Below are 25,422 nucleotides of genomic sequence, written 5' to 3' on the forward strand. Positions count from 1 at the left end.
CCATCAAACACTCGCAGGATAGGGACAGCACGGGGTTAGATACAGAGTGTAGCTCCCTGAAAACCATCCCCATCAAACACTCCCAGGCCAGGGACAGTACGGGGTTAGTAACACAGTAAAGCTCCCTCTGCTCTTTTAAACTGAGAGTAGAATTTTCTCTTCAAAACAGAAAGGAAATCTTCTTCGACACTGGATCTAACCCTGGGCTGTTCATCTCCTCAGACTGTTTGGTAGAGACAGAGTTAAAATACTAGCCGGTCTGTCTGATTTCATTCCTTTCTTTAGACTTTGTGGTAATTTGGTACAACTGATTGGCTGGCGAACAATATGCATTTTTACAGTGTTAGTTACATGGTTGACGAAGACCAGCTTTTAAATCCAAAGTTCTTTTTTATTGAGTTCAAACATGATCATTAGCCATGGTGCCATTTGAACCCGTATCCCCAGAGCCTTCGTGTGGGGTGCTATGTTACTCGTCCAGTGACACTAACACCACACCATACCACCCTCCCTTGGGTAATAACTCCTGGGAGTGTCAAAACCACAAAAATACATCTTGAGATTTACACAACTGCCTTATGATTTTGAACTGGGATTATAACTTTGACATCCAACCTCCCCCTCCCCCACCACAGCTTACCCCTCTCATCACATCTCGAGAAGACAATTAAAGGACCCCTTACCTCTTCTTTGAACTTCAGACGTCTCTCAAAAGCCATTCTTCAATCCCCGAACTCCTCAATCAAACTGCCGCCGTGTGGTACCCATTATAGATTCCAAGTATAAACCGTCCCAACTGCTGCATTCGGATGCAGCCTGTAACTTGCTCGAGGGTGTCCATTACTCTACAACAACATGCTTCTCAACCCTTTAATCAGCTTCCAGTCTCTCCCTGTAATCTCTCGGCCCCCCCCAGTGAGAAACAAATAGTCCGTTAAATAACAGCATCTTTGCATTTTATTTACAGTGGGCTGATACATATTTAACAAGTAAAAAATATTTTTTGTATATGTCATCGCGACAAATTCTTTGGAAAAAGAAACAAAGGTCCCCTTTTAAAAACAGTTTTTTTTTTGGGAAAAAAACATGCAAGTAAACGGGAAACTCTCAGATGGGCTGCAAGTGGAAATCCGACATTACAAGTTTCCAAAGCCCTGATTCCTCAAAGCCTTCCATAAAGCGTTCAATTTTGGGTTCATCGACGCGAGTCCGGCATGGAACACAAAGGAGGCTTTTTCTTTCTTTAGTTCAGGCAAGCCTTCTCCGGAATGTTCCACCCACAAACGCAGGACTCTGTTTTACCCCTCTTGAGGCCTGCATCTCTGGCACATGCACGCACGCACACATACACACACATAAAGGCAGGCACGTGGCCAGCTACTGTCAACGCCAAAGTAAGCCGCAGCGTGGAATGAGCTTCTCCCTTTCTGTTACCGCCGTGCCGAGCAACCCCCCACCCTCGACCACGAGGCTGGATGCCTTCCGACTCCAGATGGCCTCTCTCTCTCTCCTCACTTTTTCTTCCTGTGGTATCTGGTGGACTGCAACAAAAAGTTTGCTAGAGCATTCTGTTAAAAAAACAAATTCGAGGAAAGAACACATAATATCCAAGATAGACACCGCCTCCCCCCCAAAAAAACCACAACATCATGGTGGGTGGCGGCTCTGTCACCAGGCAAGTATAGGGGGGTGGGGGTGAGGTGACTGCCAAATGGGGAACCCAATGGCCAGAAGTGCAATGATAGTTCTCCCCTCACCCCCCCCCCGCCCCCCAATTGCCCACGGGCTCAAGTCCTCGGCGTTTTCTCACTTGCACGTTGGCACATCAATTCTCTCCCCTCAGCTCTGAGGGGCAGTCTGAGGAACCTGGTGCAGGAGCCTTGTTTGGAAGGATGAGGGGCCATCTTCTGGAAATTTCTGAGGGGGCTTGACAGAACGGGGTGCTGAGACGCCGCTGCCCTTTGTTGGGAGGGAACCTTGAGGCATGGTTGCAAAGTCAGGCGTCCCAAAACAGAGAGGTGGTGGTCTTGGCCCTCTCGAGGAATTTGGTAAGTGTTTGTATTCCACTTCCACGTGGAGGTTAGTTCAGTGCTGAGTTTGACAGATTACTGATCAATGAAGGAGGTTATGTTACAGTTGGGGGTGGTAAGCAGTAAAATGGCCACAATCAGATAAACCATCCCCCGATCTGATGGCAGAGCAGGATTGGTGAACCGAGCAGCCTCCACCTGCTCCTATTCCTTAGGATGGTTGGGTGAGAGTCCGGATATTGATGCGGGAAGATGAGATATCTGATCTTCCCTCATGAGGATTCCTCACGGGAGCAGTTTGCACGGCAATCTCCTTTCTCCTCCTCCACTTCCCTAACATCGGCATGGGACATCCATACCATCTCCCTGGTGCTACACTGGCTGAGATGAGATGACACAGCACAGGGTGTGCATTTGCACAGAGTATAAAGTGTCAGCAGCAAATGTCGGGAACATAAACTAAGACCAAGTAAACATTTTAACAGCATGCCATTCAATACCAGGCCATTGGTGTCGATTCACTGGGGCCAGAGCGACTTTAGACATTTCAGTTTAAACTCGTGCCTGGTCATTGCATATCTGAGTTTACTGATAACAGAACAATACAAGACAAAACCATAAATGCAGCAATTACTATCCCCAGAAAGTGTTCAGCCTCCGGTACCACAGACAGACATTTGGGAGAAAAACATAGGACTTTTTAGAAGAAAAATCAATTTGACAACTAAATTTCCCCCGTGCCCGCAGATGATCCATCGATCGCTTCACTTTTACCAATTTAAATATTGAAGCTTCTACCTAGAAACGTGTCAGGGCAGGTACAGCACGGGATTAGATACAGAGTAAAGCTTCCTCTACACTGTTTCCCCCATCAAACACTCCCAGGACAGGGACAGCATGGGGTTAGATACAGAGTAAAGCTCTCTCTACACTGTCCCCCCATCAAACGCTCCCAGGACAGGTACAGCATGGGGTTAGATACAGAGTAAAGCTCTCTCTACACTGTCCCCCCATCAAACACTCCCCAGGACAGGGACAGCACGGGGTTAGATACAGAGTAAAGTTCTCTCGACACTGTCCCCCATCCAAGACTCCCCAGGACAGGGACAGCACGGGGTCAGATACAGAGTGAAACTGCCTCTATGTTACCATTAAACACCCTCAAGACTGGGACAGAATGGGGTTAGATATAGAGTGAAACTTCCTCTACACTGTTCCCCATCAAACACCCCCCAGGATGGGGTTAGATATAGAGTAAACCTCCATCTACACTGTCCCCCATCAAACACTCCCAGGACAGAGTAAAGCTTTCTGTACACTGTCTTTTGGAGCTGAGATTCGTGCGGTGTCGCACGGTGTGAGCTTGCAAAGGCAGCAGGGGCTGGTTGACATTAGCTGGTGCTCATATGATTAGGTTAGATTAGATTCCCTACAGTGTGGAAACAGGCTCTTCGACCCAACCAGTCCACACTGACCCTCCGAAGAGTAACCCACCCAGACCCATTTCCCTCTGACTAATGCACCTAACACTACGGGCAATTTAGCGTGGCCAATTCACCTAACCTGCACACCTCTGGACTGTGGGAGGAAACCCACGCAGACACGGGGAGAATGTGCAAACTCCACACAGACAGTTGCCCGAGGCGGGAATTGAACCCGGGCCCCTGGTGCTGTGAGGCAGCAGTGCTAACCACTAAGCCACCGTGCTGCCCCTAATATATAGGTATGCTACCATTTGAGCCCTTTCTCCAGTATTCACTGCAGCTGAGAAACCTGCGTATCTGTGGAAACAAGCAGGTCCAGTTCGGTCCCAGGGACACAGCGCTCCCCCTTCCACAGCGGCAGTCACGTCTGCCTCTCCGGTGTGATGAGGTGCCGAAAGCTGTGGGGTGGCTCAGCACAGGATTCTCAATGTGGCTCTGTGTATTGCAGCCCTTTTGAAATACTTACGGGAATCGCGTGCAGGAGGGCTACGAGGAAGATTACTGGTATCACCAGGAGCAACGTGCAGATAAGCCACCACTTGTACTTGCGCCAGACAATGTGCCTCATCGCCTTCAAGGGAGAACGGAACCACAGGAAGGAGGTATCTGGCCGGCTGTAATCATAAAAAGAAAAGGCTTAAATACTGTAAAACAGGCCCCATAGAAGAAGGTCTCTGTTGGCTGTCAGATCACACATCACCAATATCCAAGGTCAGATACACAAACTGCTGATCTTTTCCTTCATCCTGTCTTGGGAGAAGGGCATAGGATGCCCATTCCAAATTGCCACTGAGCTGAATGTTTCTGAGTGCTGTTCAGAGTCAACAGCGTTGCAGAGGGTTCAGAGTCACCTCCAAGCCAGACTGGGTAAGGACGGCAATGGGCGGCACGGTGGTTAGCACAGCTGCCTCACAGCACCAGAGACCCGGGTTCATTTCCCGCCTCAGGCGACTGTCTGTGTGGAGTTTGCACATTCTCCCCATGTCTGCGTGGGTTTCCTCTGGGTGCTCTGATTTCCTCCCACAGTCCAAAGATGTGCAAGGTAGGGTGGATTGGCCGTGCTAAATTACCCATAGAGTTAGGTGCAGGGGTAAATGTAGGGGAATGGGTCTGGGTGGGTGCGCTTCGGTGGGTCAGTGTGGACTTGTTGGGCTGAAGGACCTGTTTCCACACTGTAAGTAATCTAAGAAATCTAATCTAATCTAAGAAATTAAATCTAAGATTTCCTTCCCGAAAGGGCACAGAGTCATAGAGCTGTACAGCACGGAAACAGACCCTGGGGTCCAATTCCTCCATGCCAACCATATATCCCAACCTAAGCTAGTCCCATTTGCCAGCACTTGGCTCACATCCCTCCAAACCCTTCCTATTCACGTACCCATCCAGATACCTTTTAAATGTAAATGTGCCAGCCTCCACCACTTCCTGTGCCAGCTCATTCAATACATGCCCCACCCTCTGCGTGAAATAGTTGCTCCTCAGGTCCCTTTTAAATATTTCTCCTCTCACCTTAACCCAGTCTAGAGCAGGAAAGGGCCCTTCAGCCCACGGTGAATCTCAATCTCTCCTCACAAGCCAACACTCTAGAATCAACCAGGTGAACTTCCTCTGCTCTCCTGCAGTTCAAATCCCATCACAGCAGATAGTGGAACCTAAACTCAGTTAGTGAAAATATGGAGATGAGAACTCATCTCATCACATCGATGGCAAGTGCATTTGAGAGAAGGAAATCTCCCACCCTCGCTTGGTCTGGCCTACACATAGAGTCATAGAGATGTACAGCACAGAAACAGACCCTTCGGTCCAACCTGTCCATGCCGACCAGATATCCCAACCCAATCTAGTCCCACCTGCCAGCACCCGGCCCATATCCCTCCAAACCCTTCCTTTTCATATATCCATCCAAATGCCTCTTAAATGTTGCAATTGTACCAGCCTCCACCACTTCCTCTGGCAGCTCATTCCATACACGTACCACCCTCTGCGTGAAAAAGTTGCCCCTTAGGTCTCTTTTATATCTTTCCCCTCTCACCCTGAACCTATGCCCCTCTAGTTCTGGACTCCCCCACCCCAGGGAAAAGACTTTGTCTATTTACCCTATCCATGACTCCAGACCTCCAGCAGCATGTTTGGTTCTTAACTGCCCTCCGAAATGGCCAAGCAAGTTACTCAGTCCAAGGGCAGTGAGGGATGGGAATCGAATGCTAGCCGATCCAGCGATTAAAAATTAACACACGGCATGTGTGTCATGCGTACAACAGTCTGGATAGTGGTGGATGTTTCCAGTGATCTCAGGGCTGCTAAAGTCTCTCAGTGACTACACACAACACTCAGTCACTTTTCTCCTTGGCTCATGGCAGGTTGAGGCAGAGGCTCACTCAAAGTGCTTAACATTATCAAAGGGTTTTTTTGGTCACACACCCACAAATTCGGGTCCCTCTGTCCCGTGACGTCATGCAAATCAGTTCAGAATTTGGCAGCTCGCCCTCACACAGTGTGGAGAACTAATGTTCTGTTGCTCGAGTTTCAGTCACGGGCCTCAAAGACTTTGTGAATTCAAACCCTGTTGCATCTCATTGACAAATAGAGTAGCAGGATTCGCACAATCATAGAACAGTGTGGAAGCAGGCCATTTGAACAACTGAGTCCACACTGACCCTCCGAAGAGCATACCACCCAGACCCAACCCCCTTCCCAATATCTCTCCAACCGGGCATTTCCCATGGCTAAACCACATAGCCTGCACGTCTCTGGACACAATGGACAACTGAGCATGGCCAATCCACCTAATCTGCACAGCTCTGGACTGTGGGAGGAAACCCACGCAGACACGGGGAGAATGTGCAAACTTCACACAGACAATCGCCCAAGGCTGGAATCGAACCTAGTTCCCTGGTGCTGTGAGGCAGCAGTGCTAACCACTGAGCCAACAGCCTTAATTCAGCAGGTAACACAGAAAGCTTTGTATTTCTCAAGGAGAAATCAGGACAATTGCAAAACTTCAAAGATAGCGACAATTTATACCACGTGGGAAAAGGGTGCTGATTGGTTGCTAAGTCATCTCCTATTGGTCAAGAGGGTACACCAGGGAATTACCGTCCTCTGCTCATTTGTTTAATTCAAAAACGGCATAATGCCTGGTCATATTCCTTTTGGCTGCAGAGGAGAGGTCCCTCAGAATAAATAATAGCAGGCTTCTGGCAAATACAAGCGAGCCACGTTACAAGCTGGACTGATAATCTTCATTAAGTTGTTAAAGTGATTAGCACACTTGGGATTGTCCAGCCAGTTCTGTCCAATCTTGGAATCACACCTAACATTACGCATTATGTTCTGTGCCATATATTCTGTGTTAGCCAGTTGAGATTACTGGCACAGTGCAAGCCTTGGGGATGTAATTTCTATGTCAGATGGGGGGAATGTTTTGGTGACTCTTGTGTTATGGACATACTTTGGAGGTTCCAGTCTGGGATTCATATTAGGCTCATCTCTTCCCTTCCCGGCTGGCCGCTCTTCAGCTTCACGTTCCGTCAGCAATTCCAGGGTCAATTCCAGTTTTCCCTAAACACATCAAATAAGGAATGAAACATGGAAATGAGACATCAGCTGGTGCTGGGAGTGTAACAGCTTAATGTATGGGCAGTGCAAGGTGAGGAAGATGTGGGCAACGGAACAGGAAGGCTGTGGGGGTGCAGGAGACAGACAGAGAAGAGACAGAGACAAAGAGAGAGGGCTAAGGGTGAGAAACGTGGTGATGGGACACAGAGAAAGGGCAACATGAAAAACAGTCAAGGAGGGCACGGATTCTGAACAATGTGTGTGTGTGTGAGACTGAGAAAGAGAGAGAGAGAGAGAGAGACTAATGGACAGAGAAAAGGAGGAGGGAAAGAGCCAGATACTTGGAGGCAGAAAGATGGATAAAGAAGCAGAGAGAACTGCAGGAGAGAAAGAGTGAGAAAGAACGAGACGGAGAAAGAGAGAGGGAAAGAGAGAGGAAAAGAGAGTGAGAGAGAGATGCAGGCAGTGGCAGAGACAGGCAGAGGGAAGGAGAAGAAAGAGAGAGACTGAGTATCAATTGTGACTGCTGTAACCTCGCATTTATCACAATATGTAAGAAAGACAAGTTTGCACGTTATACACAGCCTTTCTGTAAGAGCAGGAGGAGACCAAATGTACTGTTACTCCCCTCAGCGAGATTCCTTGTCCTCCCATAACCACTGAGGTCAAGACATGGCTCAGTCTGACCTCGCTGTGTCTAAACCCTAAACTCATTCTGTCACCAAGTCAGAGTGTCAAATCCTCCACTCCTGCATTCTCTTTCACTTCCTCTCATTGCCTCGTGAAGAGGTTGAACAGGAGTGAACTGAACTCCATGGGGAGATTCCAGGACTTTAATCAACTCTTCCCCAGAGAGCAGGAAAGTGGAGTTTAACCCATGGCAGGTCAGCCTTGATGAGAATTGAGGGGCCGAATGATCCTACTTCTCCTGCGAACGAGCTCAAGTAATGAAAACAACAAATGCTGGAGGTCATTAATTCCTGGATTTTGATTTTGCTTGGGAACTTTTCAGGCTTCCCTTCATCTCATCTGACCATGCACCAGAACGTGACTTGGGCACAAGGTAATAAATTGTGAGGAAAGGTTGCCTGTCCGAGACTTGAGTACAGAAGATTAAGGGACGGTGAAGTTGGGGGAAGTTTAAGATGCTTGAAGGAATTGATAGGATCGATTCAGGAAACAGGTTGGGAAGTGTGGAGGGGTGGGTAAAGAGTCAGGGAAAAGGCAGAAGAGGCGATATTCAGGAATCTGGAGACATCTCGGAACAGAGGGAAGGCCTTTTATCATGATAGATGCAGGAATGCTCAGCGAAAGGATATTTGCTCTTACTGTCAAATGAGGTTTGCCCTCTTCATATGTGACGCACGGCCACCAGCCTTTAATACTCTTCTGCTTGAAGAGGGAAATCATCTTCTGCAAGCTGTCAGACGAGGAGTCCTCCAGCTTAAAGAACTTCTCCAATGTGCAGTTATCCGCCCACTTTGTTGGGCACCGGAAGGCGTTCAGATTAATCTCAAGGTAGCCTGCCGAGGAGAGAGAGAAAAACCCAAGGGTCAACACAGAGCTGGGCACTCAGGGAGCAATCAGTCAGCCTGAGAAAAGGGTGAGAGAGTCCCAAACAGTTCACCGCAACTCATCAACATCAGTAAACAGTGCGGTGCCATGGTGTGCCGGACAGGGGAATGACAGCAAGGATCATTGCCGTGAATGATAAAATTCCACCCCCAGGTAGAGTGTGGAAGTGAATTCAAGCCAGGATTCCCACTCGCTAATCATCACGGTCTGATGAGTCCAAGAATGTGCAAGTGTGCTGCCTAGCACTGTGGGTACAGCCAGCTGGTGGTGACGCATTCAAGTGGCACATGTTGACATACATGCCTGTTCAATTCTGTGCCTGACTGAAGTGCCCCTCTCTAAAGTGACCCGGGTGTTTGAATCCCCGATGTGGCAATGGACTGCAAATGGGCTGAAGGTGGGGTTGGCTGCTCCATGTCTAATTCTCAACTCCAGAGTATGTGCCAGCAAACAATTAGGATTAGTCTCAGTGACACCACCAACCCTCTCTGAATACAACACTCCTCTGCCCTCACCTGACACCAGTTGGTTAATGCAACTGGACAAATCCAACACTGAAAAACTAACAAGTCTGGAACAAAACACACAGTCACCCAAAACAGGTTTTATTTTAATCAATGGAGTGGCAACAGTCATTGACCCTCTCCCTCTCTGGGCTCTCACCACGAGCAACCTCCTTTACACACACTGTTCTTTCTTAAATACAGGGCACAATGATTTCCCATGTGTCAGGTTTAAGGTCCCTTCTAAGTGGTAACCCAAGTCGCTTAACCCGGTGCTCTCCACTAATGTACAAGTGCTACGTAGTCTGCAACATAAGAACTTAAAATATATGATCTACCTCAACTCTACTGACCTGCACCATCCCTCAGCCTCCTTAAGAATTAGAATTAGAATGAGAATCCCCACAGTACACAAACAGGTCCTTCGGTCCAACAAGTCCACACCAACCCTCCAAAGAATAACCCACCCACACCCATTCCCCTACCCTATATTTACCCCTGACTAATGCACATAGGCTACACATCCCTGGACACTACAGGACAATTTAGCCAATTCACCGAACTTGCATATCTTTGGATTGTGAAAGGAAACCGGAGCACCCAGAGGAAACCCATACAGACACAGGGAAAATGCGCAAACTCCACACCGACAGTGGAGTTAGTATCCAATTTATCAAGTTGTCTTGAATGATATGTGAACAGGAAAGGATTGGGGGGGATACAGGCCAGAAGCAGGCAGGCGGGACTAGTTTAGTTTGGTTTGAGATTATGTTTGGCAATGGACTGCTTGGACCGAAAAGTCTGTTTCCATGTTGTATGACAGAGTCACCAATGCCGTCTGGGGCAGAGAATTCCAAAGGAGTAGCCATGGGCACCCGCATGGCTATGCCTGCCTCTTCGTCGGATATGTGGAACAGTCCATCTTCCGCAGCTACACTGGCACCACCCCCCACCTTTCCCTCCGCTACATCGATGATTGTATTGGCGCTACCTCGTGCTCCCACGAGGAGGTTGAACAGTTAATCCACTTTACTAACACCTTCTACCGACCTCAAATTAACCTGGACCATCTCAGACTCCTCCGTCCCCTTCCTAGACCTCTCCATTTCTATCTTGGGCGACCGACTCAACACATTTACTACAAACCGACCGACTCCCACAGCTACCTAGATTACACCTCCTCCCACCCTGCCCCCTGTAAAAACGCCATCCCATATTCCCAATTCCTTCGCCTCTGCCGCATCTGCTCCCAGGAGGACCAGTTCCAATACCGTACAACCCAGATGGCCTTCTTCTTCATAGACCACAATTTCCCCTCCAACGTGGTCGACGATGCTCTCCACTGCATCTCCTCTACTTCCCGCACCTCCGCCCTTGAACCCCACCCCTCCAATCGCCACCAGGACAGAACCCCACTGGTCCTCACCTTCCACCCGACCAACCTCCGGATACATCGTCTCATCCTCCGTCATTTCCACCACCAGGGATATATTTCCCTCCCCTCCCCTATCAGCATTCCAGAGAGACCACTCCCTCCGCGACTCCCTCGTCAGGTCCACACCCTCCACCAACCCAACCTCCACTCCCGGCACCTTCCCCTGCAACTGCAAGTAATGCAAAACTTGCGCCCACACCTCCCCCCTCACTTTCCTTCAAGGCCCCAAGGGATCCTTCCATATCCATCGCAAGTTCACCTGCACCTCCACACACATCATTTACTGTATCTGCTGCACCCGATGTGGTCTCCTCTACATTGGGGAGACAGGCCGCCTACTTGCGGAATGTTTCAGGGAACACCTCTGGGACACCCGCACCAACCAACCCAACCGCCCCGTGGCTGAACACTTTAACTCCCTTTCCCACTCCACCAATGACATGCAGGTCCTTGGCCTCCTCCATCGCCAGACCTTGGAGGAAGAGCGTCTCATCTTCCGCCTTGGAACCCTCCAACCACACAGGATGAATGTAGATTTCTCCAGCTTCCTCATTTCCCCTCCCCCCACCTTATCTCAGTCCCAACTCCCGGATTCAGCACAGCCCTCTTGACCTGCAATCTTCTTCCCGACCTCTCCACCCTCACCCCTTCTCCGGCCTGTAACCCTCACCCTCACCTCCTTCCACCTATCGTATTCCCAACACCCCTCCCCCAAATTCCCTCCCCCCTACCTTTTATCTCAGCCCGCTTGGCACACCAGCCTCATTCCTGAAGAAAGGCTTATGCCCGAAACATCGAATCTCCTGCTCCTCAGATGCTGCCTGGCCTGCTGTGTTTTCCCAGCACCACACTTTTCAATTCCAAAGATTCACCACCCTCAGAGCGACGAAATTCCCCCTCAGTCTTGAATAGGTGAATTCTCATCCTATGCTTAAGTGTATTATGACGTTCTAAGTGTCCCATCAGCAGGTCCCTGAGAAGACATTTTCCCTGTTACTGACCTGAGCCTAAGTGCCCTATAGTTATAGTTCTCGCTCCTGCATTTTTCTTGAATAAATCCATTCTCAAATTTAGGGCTTCTCAAAAATCTCTTTCATTCTAAGTGAGTGTTGCCAGTGAGGCCCGAAGTTTTTGGCAGTCTCTAATTGCCCTTGAACTGAGTGGCTCGTCCAACCAAGTCAAAGGGCAATTAAATGCCAACCACGTTGCTCTGGGGAATGGAGTCACATGTCTGTGAGGCTGGATAAGGACAGCAGACTACAGGGACAGTAGTGAACCAGGTGAGGTGCTCAAAGCGTGTTTTGCAGAGGCTACCTAGCGACAGCAGTTTCTGGAAACGAAAGCCATACACAGAGCGTCCCAGAGGCTGCACAGTCAAGCAGCTGAAAGGGAGAGTTCCCAGCTACTATGGCAGGGTTTGAACCCGTGTCCCCAGAACATGAGCTGCGCTTCCAGATTATTCGTGCCCCAGGCTGTTACTTGATATCCCCAGAAATTGTGGAAGATCAAACAGCAGAGTCTATTAAAGATTACCTAAGTAGTCATCAAAAGACACTTTATCGTTGTCCCAAAGTTGGAGAATTAGCTTAGGAGGCATCTTCATCTCTGTCTCATCCAAGCTCCAAATGTAGTTCTGAAAGAGGCAAAAAGACTCTCTAATGATTGCTCCTGGCTGAATCACTGAGAAAACAGAGCCCGCACGCAGTACAACTAACATAAAAGCGAAGTACTGGGGCTGCTGGAAATCTGAAACAAACACAAAGTGCTGGAGAAACCCAGCAGGTCTGGCAGCATCTGTGGACAGAGAGAAACAGAGCTAACGTTTCGAGTCTGGTATGACGCCTCTAAGTTTTATGACTGGGAGAATTTGCACAGATAGACAGAATAGACAAAGAAATAAGATTGACAAACAATAACACAAGGCATTTATATCAAACATGCTTTTTGATACACGTTTGTGCTCTCTGCCTGCACTCAGAGAAATGGAAACTCTAACTTGCAAATTGCTTCAACTCAGTATCCCAATGAACCAACCACAGTGATAAGTGGTGGTAAGTGCCCAAGTGTTGGTTAGGGAGAAAATCTGTAGCAATGATTAAAATAAGGAGAGCTAGTGGAATGAATTTACATTTGCTGGTGGGAAATGGAAAGATGCAAGAAAACTGAACAAGTTCAAATGAGTGGGCAAGATGCAGAAAGTGAAAAATAATGTGGAGAAATGTGGAATTACATATTTTTTAATACAGTCGTGGAATGGGGTTTCACTGGCTGGGCCCAGCAGTTATTGCCTGTCCCTAAGTGCCCCCTTGAGAAGATGGGGGTGAGCTGCCTTCTTGAAACACTGCAGTCCATGTGATATAGGGACCCCCACACAGTGTGGGTAGGGAAAAAGTTCAAGGATTTTGACCCAGTGACACTGGTGATATATTTCGAAGTCAGGATGATGTGTGACTTGGAGATGAACTTGCAAGTAGGGATAGTGTTCCCATGTATCTACTGTCCTTACCCTTCTATATGGTAGTTTTTTGTGGATTTGGAAGGTTGTGGATTTCAAGAGAACCTGGGTGAGTTGCTGCAGTGCATCTTGTAGATGGTACACACTGCTGCCACTCAGTGTTGGTACGGAGGGAGTGAATGTTTGTCAATGTTGTGCCAAACAAGATGGCTGCTTTGTCCTGGATGGTGCCCAGTCTCTTGAGTGTTGTTGGAGCTGCACCCATCAGGCAAGTGGGGACTTGACCATCATACTCTTGTGGATGGTATGCAGACTTTGAAGAGTAAGAAGGTGAGTTACCTGCAGCCTCTGACCTGCTTTTTAGCTACAATATGTATATAACTGGTTCAGTTCAGCCTCTGGTCAATCTCTGGAATCACAGGTGGTAAAAGGTCTTACTGCAATTGTATGAGTGGAAATGGTTTGAATCATTGGGATTCCATACAATGAAGTGAATTAGGAAGGGGATGGATCCATTATTTCCTTCTAATTGTACACAATGAGAGTGGAAGGTTTGATCGACAGGGATGGTATACAAGAGTGGGGATTCATTCATGAGATTTGTATACAACGGGAGTAAAGAATGGGGTTTGATGTATGGGCACAGTATACAATGGGAGTAAAGGGATAGGGTTTGATGCACTGGAATTGTATACAATGGGAGTAAAGGGATAGGGTTTGATGCACTGGAATTGTATACAATGGGAGTAAAGGGATAGGGTTTGATGCACTGGAATTGTATACAATGGGAGTAAAGAGATAAGATTTGATACATTGGGATTGTATACAATAGGAGTGAATGAGAAACGACATATTTCATTTTGATTGTAGACAATGAGCTTCAAAGGGATGTCAGGTATACAGTTACATGATCCCTCCATTGCTGGAATAAACCATTCCCACCTTTCAGTATAACTCAGCTCCTCACCTTCTTGTTGATGACAAGGACTCGCTCCACTGTTAAATATTCAAACTGGAAAATAAACCTCCAGTTGAAGTTGCCCTCTCCATCTAGTGACCTGTAGTGCACGTCAGTATTCTGTTTCTGCTCCTCCAACCCAACCATCCAACTGGTGAAGGAACAAGAGGTTTGATTAATAGCCAAAAGATCTGAGGAAAAAGAAATTCCCAAAGTCTTTTCTTTCTTCTGGGCCTTGGGTTGTTATTTTGCTTAACTGTGTCGAGGTGGTGGTTGCAGAGGGTGGAAGCCTCTAGTCGTGATGGTAAATCAGCTTTTATTGCCAGAGGGTACAAGAGCAAAGAATTCTTACATGGGCATTGGTGATACCACATCTACATTATAGGGAACAGTACTGATCTACCTTAGGGGAAGCACAATAATCATGGGATTGATGCCGGGCATAATAAGGGTATCCTATGAAAAAGGATTCATTGGGCTAGGCCTACACTCGCTGGAGTGTGGACAAATGAGACAAATCAGTTGAAATATATGAAATTCTGAGAGGACTTGACAGCAAAAAGCTGACAGACTGAGCAGTCAGTCCATGGGTTTGGAAGTGGGGGGGGGGGGGGGGGGGGGGGGTGGTGGGGTGGTCAGACACTTACTCTGACAAGGAGAAATGTCTCCCTTCAGAAACTCAGAGACTTTTGAATCCCCTACTCCAGAGACTTGAACGAGATCAACAGATTTTCGGGAAGGGAATCAAGGGATCGGGCTGGAAGGAAACTTGGTGGCAGAAGATGAACAAAGGTCTTACTGAATGGCAGGACATGTTCAAGGGTTTACTTTTGAGGACCGTGGCAAAACATCGCTCGACACCTATATTCCAAAATAACTCGGGGGAGGTGGGGAAACTGAAGTGCAAAAGTAGTGTTGGGGAAAAAAAACAAAAGTGCTGGGAGGATCGCCAGCAGGTTGGAGTGCAGCTGAGCAGAGTGAAGCAGGGTTGTTCTTCAGTGTGTGTGTGTGTATGAGTGTGAGAGTGTGTGTGTGTCTGTGTGTGTGTGTGTGTCTGTGTGTCAGTCTGTCTGATCCATTGCCAAGTCCATCAGCAACGGGCTCACTGGCCATTCTGCACCAGAGCACACAAAAAGCATTGAGGTGAATGGTCAATGAGCCTGTTCCTTGCAGTGCTGTAGGGAGAAACATCAGCCAGGAGAGCTCTCTGCTCAGCAGTTTAATCTCTGATTCAATGAATATTCACAGTGTTTTGCCTTCTCAATATTGCGCTGAACTGTCAAGTCCAGCTGATATAATTGCCGATAAAAAGAGATGTGCTGCCAAGGCTTTACCATTTTGCATTCATCAGGACACCACTGCAAGAACAGCAAATCTCAAAGAGAACCACAATTTCCTGTATGAGAAAAGGAATGTTGATTGGTGGGAAAGCACCCTTCCTCGTGCTCCTTTGGAAATTTGGCATTCTTGCATTAGTCCTGAAAAGTGCAGGATGAAAAGCGTTGATAACATGCCTCTTTTACTTCAGGAATACTCAAGTTCTGTACGACTGGCGAGGGAATTACACAAGGATCTATAATTTACTTACCCTTTAATATATATATCACTCATCCTTTCGCCCATTATATTGGTTTCCTGCAGAACTACGTCGCTCGTGTTCCAGACTATACAGCGCAGAACATACCTGAAGAATCCAGAACAAAATTCAGAAATCAAGGCAGAGCTGTAAACAGTCCCTGACTCAAGCCTTGCCCCTTTACCAGGCAGGTTAAACAAAAGTTGCTATAGGGCCCACCCTCATTACAGAAAGGTTAAGGGTCACCACACCTTGGGTGAGGGTGAAATTTGAGAAGGCAGGAAGGAACGTTCATGGTGTGGGAATTGAACCAGAGCCCTGCATTCCAAACCAGCTGTCCAGACAATCAAGCTAGCCAATGGCCACCAGATAGGGTTAGTCAAGTACAGGATTTTCAGTGATCAAGTCTCCCATTGGCCTCATTGCAGCAACTCTGCTCTCCAGGAGCTGTACAGTGGAGCTGTCTCGTGTTTAACTCGATCGTAGAATGAGGAGACCACTGGCTGGGCCAGCACTTATTGTCCTTCCCTCATTACACTGGAGACTGTGATGGTATGCTGCCATTTTGAACCGCTGGAGTCAGAGGTATAATTATGACCCTCATCAGCGAAAGCAGAAAGAGAATTTCTACACTGTAAATCATTGACCCTTGACTTCGGCAATGCTTGGGATGAACCTTGTCCCAAGATGTGCGCCTTCATGGCTGAAAGGGTGAAAATTGATGAAACAATTAAAAGCCTTGCCTTTCATGGTGCAGATGTCCCATGATATTAGACAACCAATGAATCATTATGACACTGCAGGCAATTCAATGAGGAAGACTGGATGATCAGGTTTGCTTGTGATTATCGATAAAGGATATGCACTGGGGATGGCTCTCCAGTTCCTACAAATAGTGAGATTTGTTTTACAGCCACTTGAGTGGGCATGGGGGCCTCAGTTAATATCTCGTCCAAAAAGATGACACCGTTGACCAAGTGGCATCCTGCACCAGAATGTTCGTCCAATTGTGATGCTCACATTCTTAAACCTTAAACCTATAACCTCCTGACTCTGAGCAGAGTGCTGATCCAAGAGGTGATAAGAAAACATCAGAAAATTAAAGCCATGGATGTACAGACTTTTGACCTCCAGTGTGTAGATGGCCAGCATTAGCAGTCACATGCAAACTCTCTCAGTCATTATTACCAGCAATTAAGTTCACTCACCGGACAGGACCCCGAGGGGTGATGTTAAAAGGTGGACCAGGGAGACCCAACTTCTTTGGAAAGATGTCGATCCACATTTGCAGTTTCCCCTGTGCAAAGAACAAATGTTAGTATAACCAATGTTTTAAAAGAAAGAGAGACGTGTAGCGATTGTCTTTTCGTCTCGCAATCATCAGGCCAGATGCAAGAATGCTCCATTTTAAAAGGGAGCAACAGTGTGCACTATACAAGAAAACAGTCAATTACTGCTTCACAAGTTGACTCCAATAGCTCAAGGCTTTGGCACAGAGAATGCACCAAGGCTCTACTATCCCCCAGTCTTTTGTTTAATTCCAATTCCTGGTCTTGTTCCTTTACCCCATTTAAATAATATTATGTTCTTTCCTTCTCCCTTCCAAAATGACAGTGAATATACATAGCTTCTAATGAGTGTAAATACTTGCAAGCTGAACTGATAATCTTCAAATGACAATGTAATTCTTAGCATTCCCCCGATTGTTCAACAAACTGATGTCAATTTACAGAATCATTCTAAAGTTATACATTACATTCTGTGGTTTAAAAGCACATGCCAGTTGGGTCTGGACGGTACTCTGCTCACAGTCAAAGGGACACGCCACTTCATAAGATTCCCTCAGTGCTAGGATGTACCTCTTCAGGATCTGACATCACAACGGCACTGAAATTTGTACTTTCCTCATTTACATGATAGGCCATAAATCAAAGGAAACGGTGGGAGGGTCGGCCATTCCATTCAGCCCCTTGAGCCTGTCCCACCATTCAGCAGGATCACAACTGATCCGATATTCCCCATCACCCTTGATTCCCATACCGATCAAAAATCTATCAATCTTAGCCTTAAATATAAACAAGGGCTCTGTCTCCACAGTTTTCTGTGGCAAAGACTCCCAACCCTCTGACAGAAGAAATTTCACCTCATCACAGTCTTCAGTTGGTGCCCCTTTATTCGGACAGTGTGCCCTCCGGTCCGAGACTCTCCTGTGAGGGGAAACATCCTCTCAGCATTTGTCCCTGAACACTGCTTTGAATTTAAATCAGTAGAGTCCCAAACTGTTTAGCCTTGGCTCATGAGAACAATCCCTCATATCAGGGATCATCTCAGTGAACCTTCTCTGAACTGCCTCCAATGAAATAATATCCTCCTTTAAACGAGAGGACCAAACCTGCTCACAGTGCTCCGGATGTGGTCTCACCAGCACCTTGCCCGGTTGCAATAAGATTTCCCTATTCTCATACTCCAACCTTCTTCAATTAAGGGCCAACTTTCCAACAGCCCTTCCTGATTACCTGCTGTACCTGTGTGCCAGCTTTCTGTGTTTCGTGCACAAGTCCTCACAAATCCCTTTGCCTTACAGCTTTCTGCAGTCTTTGTCCATTTAAATAATACCCTGTTCTTTTGTTCTCCCTTCTGAAATGATCAACTTCACATTTTCCCACACTGTACTCCATTTGCTAACTTTTGGCCCATCACGTAACCTATCAACATCTCTCTGTCAACTGTTGGTATCCCTCTTGCAACTAACATATATTAAGACACCGTCTGGACAATGGCGTGTCGCGGCGAACAACTGAGCTGAGCTGCAGATAGCTGTGTTGCACAGTCAACACACACGTGCACAGATAAAGAGTCTGGGATCTCACATGGAGAACTGCCACACTCAGGCTGTGAAGATAATACGAGATTAGGGTGACCATCTAATTCATCTGGTACCCTCCACCCCCACTCCCGAACATTAGCTTATGAGGAAAGGTCAAGTGGTTTCAGCGGATGTTCACTGGAGCTTTGAAGAATGGGTGGTGATCTTATTGAAAGATAAGATTCTGAGGGGGATCTAACAGGGTGTTTGCTCAGAGGAGGTTTCCCTCTGTGGGAGAGTCTGGAGTGAAGGGACACAGTTTATAAATTAGAGGCTATGAAGATCAGGAGGATTTCTTTCTCTCAGAGGGTCATGAGTCTGTGGAATTCTCTTCCCTGGAGAGCAGTGGAGGCTGGGTCATTGAATATATTCAAGATGTGGAGGTATTGGTGTTGGAATGGAGTGGACGAAGTTAAAAATCACACAACACCAGGTTATAGTCCTACAGGTTTATTTGGAAGTACAAGCTTTCGGAGTGCTTGCTACCTAACAAAGGAGCAGCGCTCTGAAAGCTTGTATTTCCAAATAAACCTGCTGGGCCTATAACCTGGTGTCGAATATATTCAAGGCTAACTTAGACAGATTTTTGACTGACAGGAGTCCAGGGTTCTGAGGCACAGTCAGGAAACTGCAGTTCAGGTCATACCAGAAACACCATGGCTGTACTGAACGCTGCAACAAATCCAATGGGCCGAATGGTCTATTGCTCCCCATACTTGTGTTCTTCTTGCGTTGTGTGTTGCAGTGCTTGACAAACCATGCAGGCACATCCAGGAAGAGTCAACATCTTCAGAAGAGGTGGTGCTGGTCTGGGGGAAAATACAGTGGCTGACTTTAACACCAGCTTCAGCCATGTGGAGGGGAAGGAATGGTGACAAGCTCAATAGTTGTGAATGTGAGGAACCGGTGGACAGCCCTGACTGCTGGAGGATTCACAAAGTTTCACGCCACAGGTCAAGATCCAAGGGAATGAGCAACGGTGAAAGATTGCTTTTTGGGGACACAATTCATGGTGTACATTGAATTAAGCTAAGCACTCGACCTGATGATAAGCACAAACATAGACCGATTCAACCCAAGAAACCAGTTTTGACTTTACTTACAATTTCCAACAGTCGACAGGACACGTAACCAAACTAGCCCTTGCTGGCATTTCTACTCCATATAGATCTTCTCCAAGTTTTCTGTTTCTTTCGCCTTCATGTAATCATCCAACTCCCCTTACAATGCATCTCTGCTATTTACCTTAGCTACACTGTGTGAGAGAGAGTTCCACATTCTCACTAATCTCTTGGAGTTCAGGTTCATAGTTCTTTGAAAGTGCAGTCACAGGTAGACAGGGCTGTGAAGGAGGCTTTTGGCACACTAGCCTTCATCAGTCAGGGCACCGTGTATAGAAGTTGGGAAGTTATGTTGCAGTTATACAGGATATTGGTGAGGCCGCACTTGGAGGATTGTGTTCAGTGTTAGATTAGATTAGATTATTTACAGTGTGGAAACAGGCCCTTCAGCCCAACAAGTCCACACCGACCCGCAACCCACGCATTCCCCTAACACTACGGGCAATTTAGCATGGCCAATTCACCTGACCTGCACATCTTTGGACTGTGGGAGGAAACCGGAGCACCCGGAGGAAACCCACGCAGACACGGGGAGAACGTGCAAACTCCACACAGTCGCCTGAGTCGGGAATTGAACCCGGGTCTCTGGCACTGTGAGGCAGCAGTGCTACAGGAAGGATGTTATTAAACTGTTAAGAGTGCAGAAGAAATTTACAAGCATGTTCCCTGGACTCAAGGGTCTGAGTTATAGGGAGAGGTTGGAGCAGCTAGGACTCTTTTGTTTACAGCATAGGAGACTGAGGGGGGGGTGGATCTTAAAAAGGTGTCTAAGAGCATGAGAGGCATGGATAGGGTGAGTGCACTCACTCTTTTTCCCAGTGTTGGAAAATCGAGGACTAAAGGGCATCGGTTTAAGGTTAGAGGGGAAAGAATAAAAGTGAAACTCAGGGGCAACGTTTTTACACAAAGGGTGGTACGCATATGGAACGAGCTGCCAGCGGAAGTGGTTTATTTACATTAACATTTAAAAGGCATTTGGACAAATACACGGATAGGAAAGGTTTAGAAGGATATGGCCAAGTGCAGGGAAATGGGGTTAGCATGGACGGGTGTCTTGGTCGGCATGGACCAGATTAGGCTGAAGGACCTGTCTCCGCGCTGTAGGACTCTATGATTCTCAATAAGGTTCTGCTGAATTCTCGAGTAGATTTGGAATTGTAATTCAGAATTGGAAGACAATCTCCACGTTTTTTAGGATTGTGACAGCTCAGCCTTCTCTCTTCTCCAACAAAGAATTACAGCCTATGCAGTTCTTACAGTCTCTCAGCTCTGCTATAATCTGGATGTTGGTTTGCTCGCTGAGCTGGAAGGTTCATTTCCAGGTGTTTCATCACCCTACAACTCTTTGGGTTGGTGATGTCATTGCCTAAAATGATGTCATTTCCCATGGTGAAGTCATTTCCTGTTCTTTTTCTCAGGGGGTTGTAGACGGAGTCTAACTCGATGTGTTTGTTGATAGAGAAACCCAAACATATAAACAGAAAGCAGGAATCATTAGCAGTGCTTCGCCCAGAGGCCCACTGAAGATGTTACCTCGTAGGGTGATGAAACATCTCAAAAATGAACCTTCCAGCTCAGTGAGCAAACCTACATCCAGAACCTCAACATGAGCTACAAATCTTCTTAAAACTCACTCTGCTATCATTGTTATAATTTTTCCCTAGTATCTTTATGTCCTGTTTTTGTGTTAAATGGAGACCAGGACAGTGCATGGTACTCAAGAGTTCCCTAATCGAGAGTGTGTACAAGTTTAATGTTACCTGGGCTTGGAATTGTGGCTCGCCAAGGCTGTGCCACCTGGGGCTTCTGAGGGAGGATAACAGACAGAATGGGCAATTCAGAACCAAAGGCTGGCTGCTGCAGACCCAGTGGATAGCTCCTACCTGCTCAATTCCTGGTTGAGTGCTGTTGAACAAAGTCCGGGTTTCCACGTGTTCTGGCACCAGATTTTGCAGTCGCAGAATGTGGAGAGCGAGTCGTTCTTCTGGGGGACCAGGGAAGCTGTAAGGAAGTTTCCTCGGCTCTGCAAGGTGAGAGACAAAAGGAGGAGGGGTGGGCATTTAGGAAGGAGACACAGTGGAAAAATACCGTCTGAAACAGTTTGTGTGTATGCAGTGTATCCACTCTCATAAAACATCCCAATCTGCTGCACTATACTTGACAACCAGTCATACTGAGGAGGTACAGGGGCAGGCAGGCTGGAGTTTCGAGTTGCAGGCAAAGAGACAGTGAGCTTTAGGAAGGCAGCCTCAAGCCTAGGAGGGTGAATTTCCAAGTGGCTCTCGATGTCCTACCACTGCTGATTGTGCCAGTTATTTTCATCCCCCCCGCACCCCCTCAACCCAACCCCCCCGCACCCCCCCAACCACCCCCCCCCCCCCCCCCCACCACCACCACCCCCCCCCCCCCCCCCCCCACCAAAACCAGCAAGCAAGGAAAATCTTGCCACCTGGATCTGTTGAGGTAGACCACTGCCTGGAAGCAGAGGTGGTCTCGTGGCACAGTGGGTAGCGTCCCTAGCTCTGAGCCAGACGCTCCCAGGTTTGTGTCCTGCCCCAGGTTGAGGTTGAATCTCAATCTGTGGGCCCTTCCAATGCACACCAACAGTTGTGCCATCGCTGGACATGGCTTTCCGCTACAACGTACATGTAAAATGTGGAGGCTGCACAGCAACCCTTAGTGAAATGGAAGACACATACCATCCCTGTTTGAAACACACTCCCAGAGAAAATGATCCTGTCCCCGAACAATTTTCCCCTCTGTCCAAGGAGAAATCTGTCGCTCAGCAAACCTTTTTAAGAAAAAAGTCAAACAAAAACTCAAAGAACTGTTGATGCTGTAAATCAAGAGACAAAAAAATAGACATGTCTGGAAATGCTCAGCAGGTCTGGCAGCATCTGTGGAGAGAAGTTAACTGAGTTCTGAGGAAGGATCACTTGACCTGAAACACCAAGTCAAATAAGAATTTGACCCATCACTTTGGCACCGATCAACAAAGATCTGAGTACACTTATCAACTCTTCCTTCTTAGCCCTGAAGGCTATGGCAATGTAGGTGGATATTTAAACACCGGTTCAATATTGCAAGAGTTTCTGACTTAACCACCTTTTCATGAAGTGTGTTCCAGACATCTACTGGGTGAAAATTCCTCTCCAACCCTCCTCTTAAGCCTACCATCTCCTACCTTAAAGCTATGCCCCTCCTTACTGCTCCTTCTACTATTGGAAGAAATGTCATCTATGTCTCTCAGAACCTTATACACCTCGATCAGGTCCCCTCTCAACCACCGCAGATCAAAGGAAAAATACCCCAGTCTATCCAAACTTCCCTCATGGCCAGAGCCACCAGCCCAGTCAGCATCCAGGTAAATCTCCTTTGCACCCTCTCTGGTGCAATTACTCCGATAATGTGGTGACCAGAACTGCATGCACTACTCCAATTGTGGCTGAACCAACATTCTTTGATTTCATTTATTATTGTCCCATAGAGTCACAGAGTCACAAAATATGCAAACAGACCCTTTAATCCAACCCGTCCATGCTGACCAGATATTCTAATCTAGTCCCACCTGCCAGCACCCAGCCCATATCCCTCCAAACCCTGCCTATTCACAGACCCATACAGATGCCTTTTAAATGCGTATTTGTACCAGCCTCCACCACTTCCTCTGGCAGCTCATTCCATACACGCACCACCCTCTGTGTAAAAAAGTTGCCCCTTAGGTCTCTTTTATATCTTTCCCCTCTCACCCTAAACCTATGCCCTCTAGTTCTGGACTCTCCCACCGCAGGGAAAATTCCTTGTCTATTCACTCTATCCACGCCCCCTCATGATTTTATAAACCTTGGTAAGGTCACCCCTCAGCCTCTGATGCTCCAGGGAAAATAGCCCCAGCCTATTCAGCCTCTCCCTGTTGCTCAACCCACCAACCTTGGCAACATCCTTGTAAATCTTTTCTGAACCCTCTCAAGTTTCACAACATCCTTCCGATAGCAGGGAGACCAGAACTGAACACGGTATTCTAAATATGGCCTAACCAATATCCTGTACAGCTGCAACATGAGCTCCCAATCTCTAGACTCAATGCACTGACTAATAAAGGCAAGCATATCAAATTCCTTCTTCACTATCCTATCTACCTGTGACCCTACTTTCAAGGAGCTATGAACCTGCACTCCTTTTGTTCAGCAACACTCCCTAAGGCCCTACCATGATAACCTGATTTGTACCTTGGTACAGTGGAAAAACTCTGTGTTGCGTGCAGTACAGACAGATCATACAAAACAAAGAATGATCGAACGGAGCGGGGAAAACAAAGTTACGACTGCGAATTAGATGCACGAAAAGCATGATCAACATTATATTTGAAATTTGAGAACTCTATGATACATGTGTTTACGCGTTTGTATCTTCTGTTTGACAGAAGAGGGCGGAAGAGAGTATAACGGGTGGGAGGGGTCTTCGATCATGTTGGCTGCCTTTCTGAAGCAGCGAGAAGGATAGATGGAATCCGTGGATGGAAAGTGATGGACTGGGCTATGTTCACAACTCTCTGTAGTTTCTTACAGTCCTGGGCAGAGCTATTGCAGTACCAAGCTGCGATTGCATCTGGATAGGAAGCTTTCTACGGTATAATTCACGTCCAGCTAACCAACTTGTTGGATGCCACTTTGGAGCAGGATCTTCAGTTGTCGGCACGTCACTTCCGGAGGCTTGTGAAGACTGGCGAGTGAGCAGTGTCTCACTTTAACAGTACCTGGGACTTATGGCTTTCTGTAATGCACGGAGATAAGAGAAATTGGGATTGTTCGCCTGAGAGAAATTAAGGGCAGGAGGGATTCAATAATCAGAACCACGAATGAGAGAGTAAGTAAGGAGAAACGGTTTCTCATGACAGGAGAGTAAGTAACGAGAGAACTCAGACTGGAGTTAACTGAAAGGAATCACAGAAGATAGGAGGAGAATTTCTTTTGAAAATGCAGCGGGAATGTGCTGCTTGAAAGGCGGTGGAAGCAGACTCTTTCAGACTGGAACAGGGCAAAGAGGGAAGAGTGAGATTGTTAGGCAAAACAAACGACTCTTTCAAGGTAACTGCAAGAGCACAATGGGCTGAATGAGCTCCCTCTGTGATGTCACATCCTGTCGGTCGAGATAAACCAGGAAGCCAGGAATCCACTCAACTCTGCGGTTACATGGTGTCAAAAGCCTTCAGCTAACAACAATACCCTGCTGTTTCCCCGTCCAGCCCACACTCCTTACCAAAGTCATCCAGAGAAAACTCCTTCTCGCCGATGGTTATCTTTTGCCCGTTGTTTCGAATGACAGGCAGGGCATAGTTCTTCATGGTGCTCAGGTTTTTCAGCAGCTCTATCGGGGTCAGCTGATCACGCCATTGTGTCGAGCCTGATCTGGGGTGGGCAAGAAGACAGCACTGTCAAGTACAACCCCTTTCCTTCTCCTGATTCCTTTTCGTGTACTTTACATTCCTTCCCTCTCCCCCAGGCTGCAGACAGTGACGTCAGACATCTCGGCTGCCTGGCGAATGTCTCACAAGGGACTGAGATGAAGCCACCGAGAACCACCTCCAGGGGACTGCTTACCTTCCTTCCCCCCCCTCTGCCTAGGCCGTCGCCCTGTCGGAATGACAGTGCTGCCCTCCCTCAGGACTAGCCCTCCAATACCACTCCTCCAACATGATTTGGAGATGCCGGTGTTGGACTGGGGAGTACAAAGTAAAAAAATCACACACCACCCGGTTAGAGTCCAACAGGTTTAATTGGAAGCACGAGCTTTTGGAGCACTGCTCCTTCATCAGGTAGTTGCCACAACCACCTGGTGAAGGAGCAGCACTCCGAAAGCTA

At 47.4% G+C, this 25,422-nt stretch overlaps 1 protein-coding gene across 1 annotated transcript in view; it reads right to left on the reverse strand.

Annotated features, from left to right (window-relative positions):
- Positions 1–939: 939 nt before the first annotated feature.
- LOC122542980 (myoferlin-like) overlaps positions 940–25,422 on the reverse strand; it is a 169,293-nt gene continuing 144,810 nt past the window's right edge. Inside the window, exons 44-53 of the mRNA XM_087984303.1 lie at positions 24,821–24,969; positions 21,445–21,584; positions 16,783–16,871; positions 15,587–15,682; positions 14,008–14,149; positions 12,119–12,218; positions 8,402–8,595; positions 6,966–7,075; positions 3,981–4,128; positions 940–1,568 (exon numbers count right to left, since the gene is read on the reverse strand). Of these exons, the coding sequence (XP_087840429.1) occupies positions 1,512–1,568; positions 3,981–4,128; positions 6,966–7,075; positions 8,402–8,595; positions 12,119–12,218; positions 14,008–14,149; positions 15,587–15,682; positions 16,783–16,871; positions 21,445–21,584; positions 24,821–24,969 (1,225 nt within the window). The 3' untranslated portion in view covers positions 940–1,511. The remainder of the gene's footprint in view (positions 1,569–3,980; positions 4,129–6,965; positions 7,076–8,401; positions 8,596–12,118; positions 12,219–14,007; positions 14,150–15,586; positions 15,683–16,782; positions 16,872–21,444; positions 21,585–24,820; positions 24,970–25,422) is intronic.

This window comes from Chiloscyllium plagiosum, unplaced genomic scaffold, assembly GCF_037043375.1.
Source record: "Chiloscyllium plagiosum isolate Xiang-an unplaced genomic scaffold, Cpla_swu_hap1 HiC_scaffold_48, whole genome shotgun sequence".
NCBI lineage: Eukaryota > Metazoa > Chordata > Chondrichthyes > Orectolobiformes > Hemiscylliidae > Chiloscyllium > Chiloscyllium plagiosum.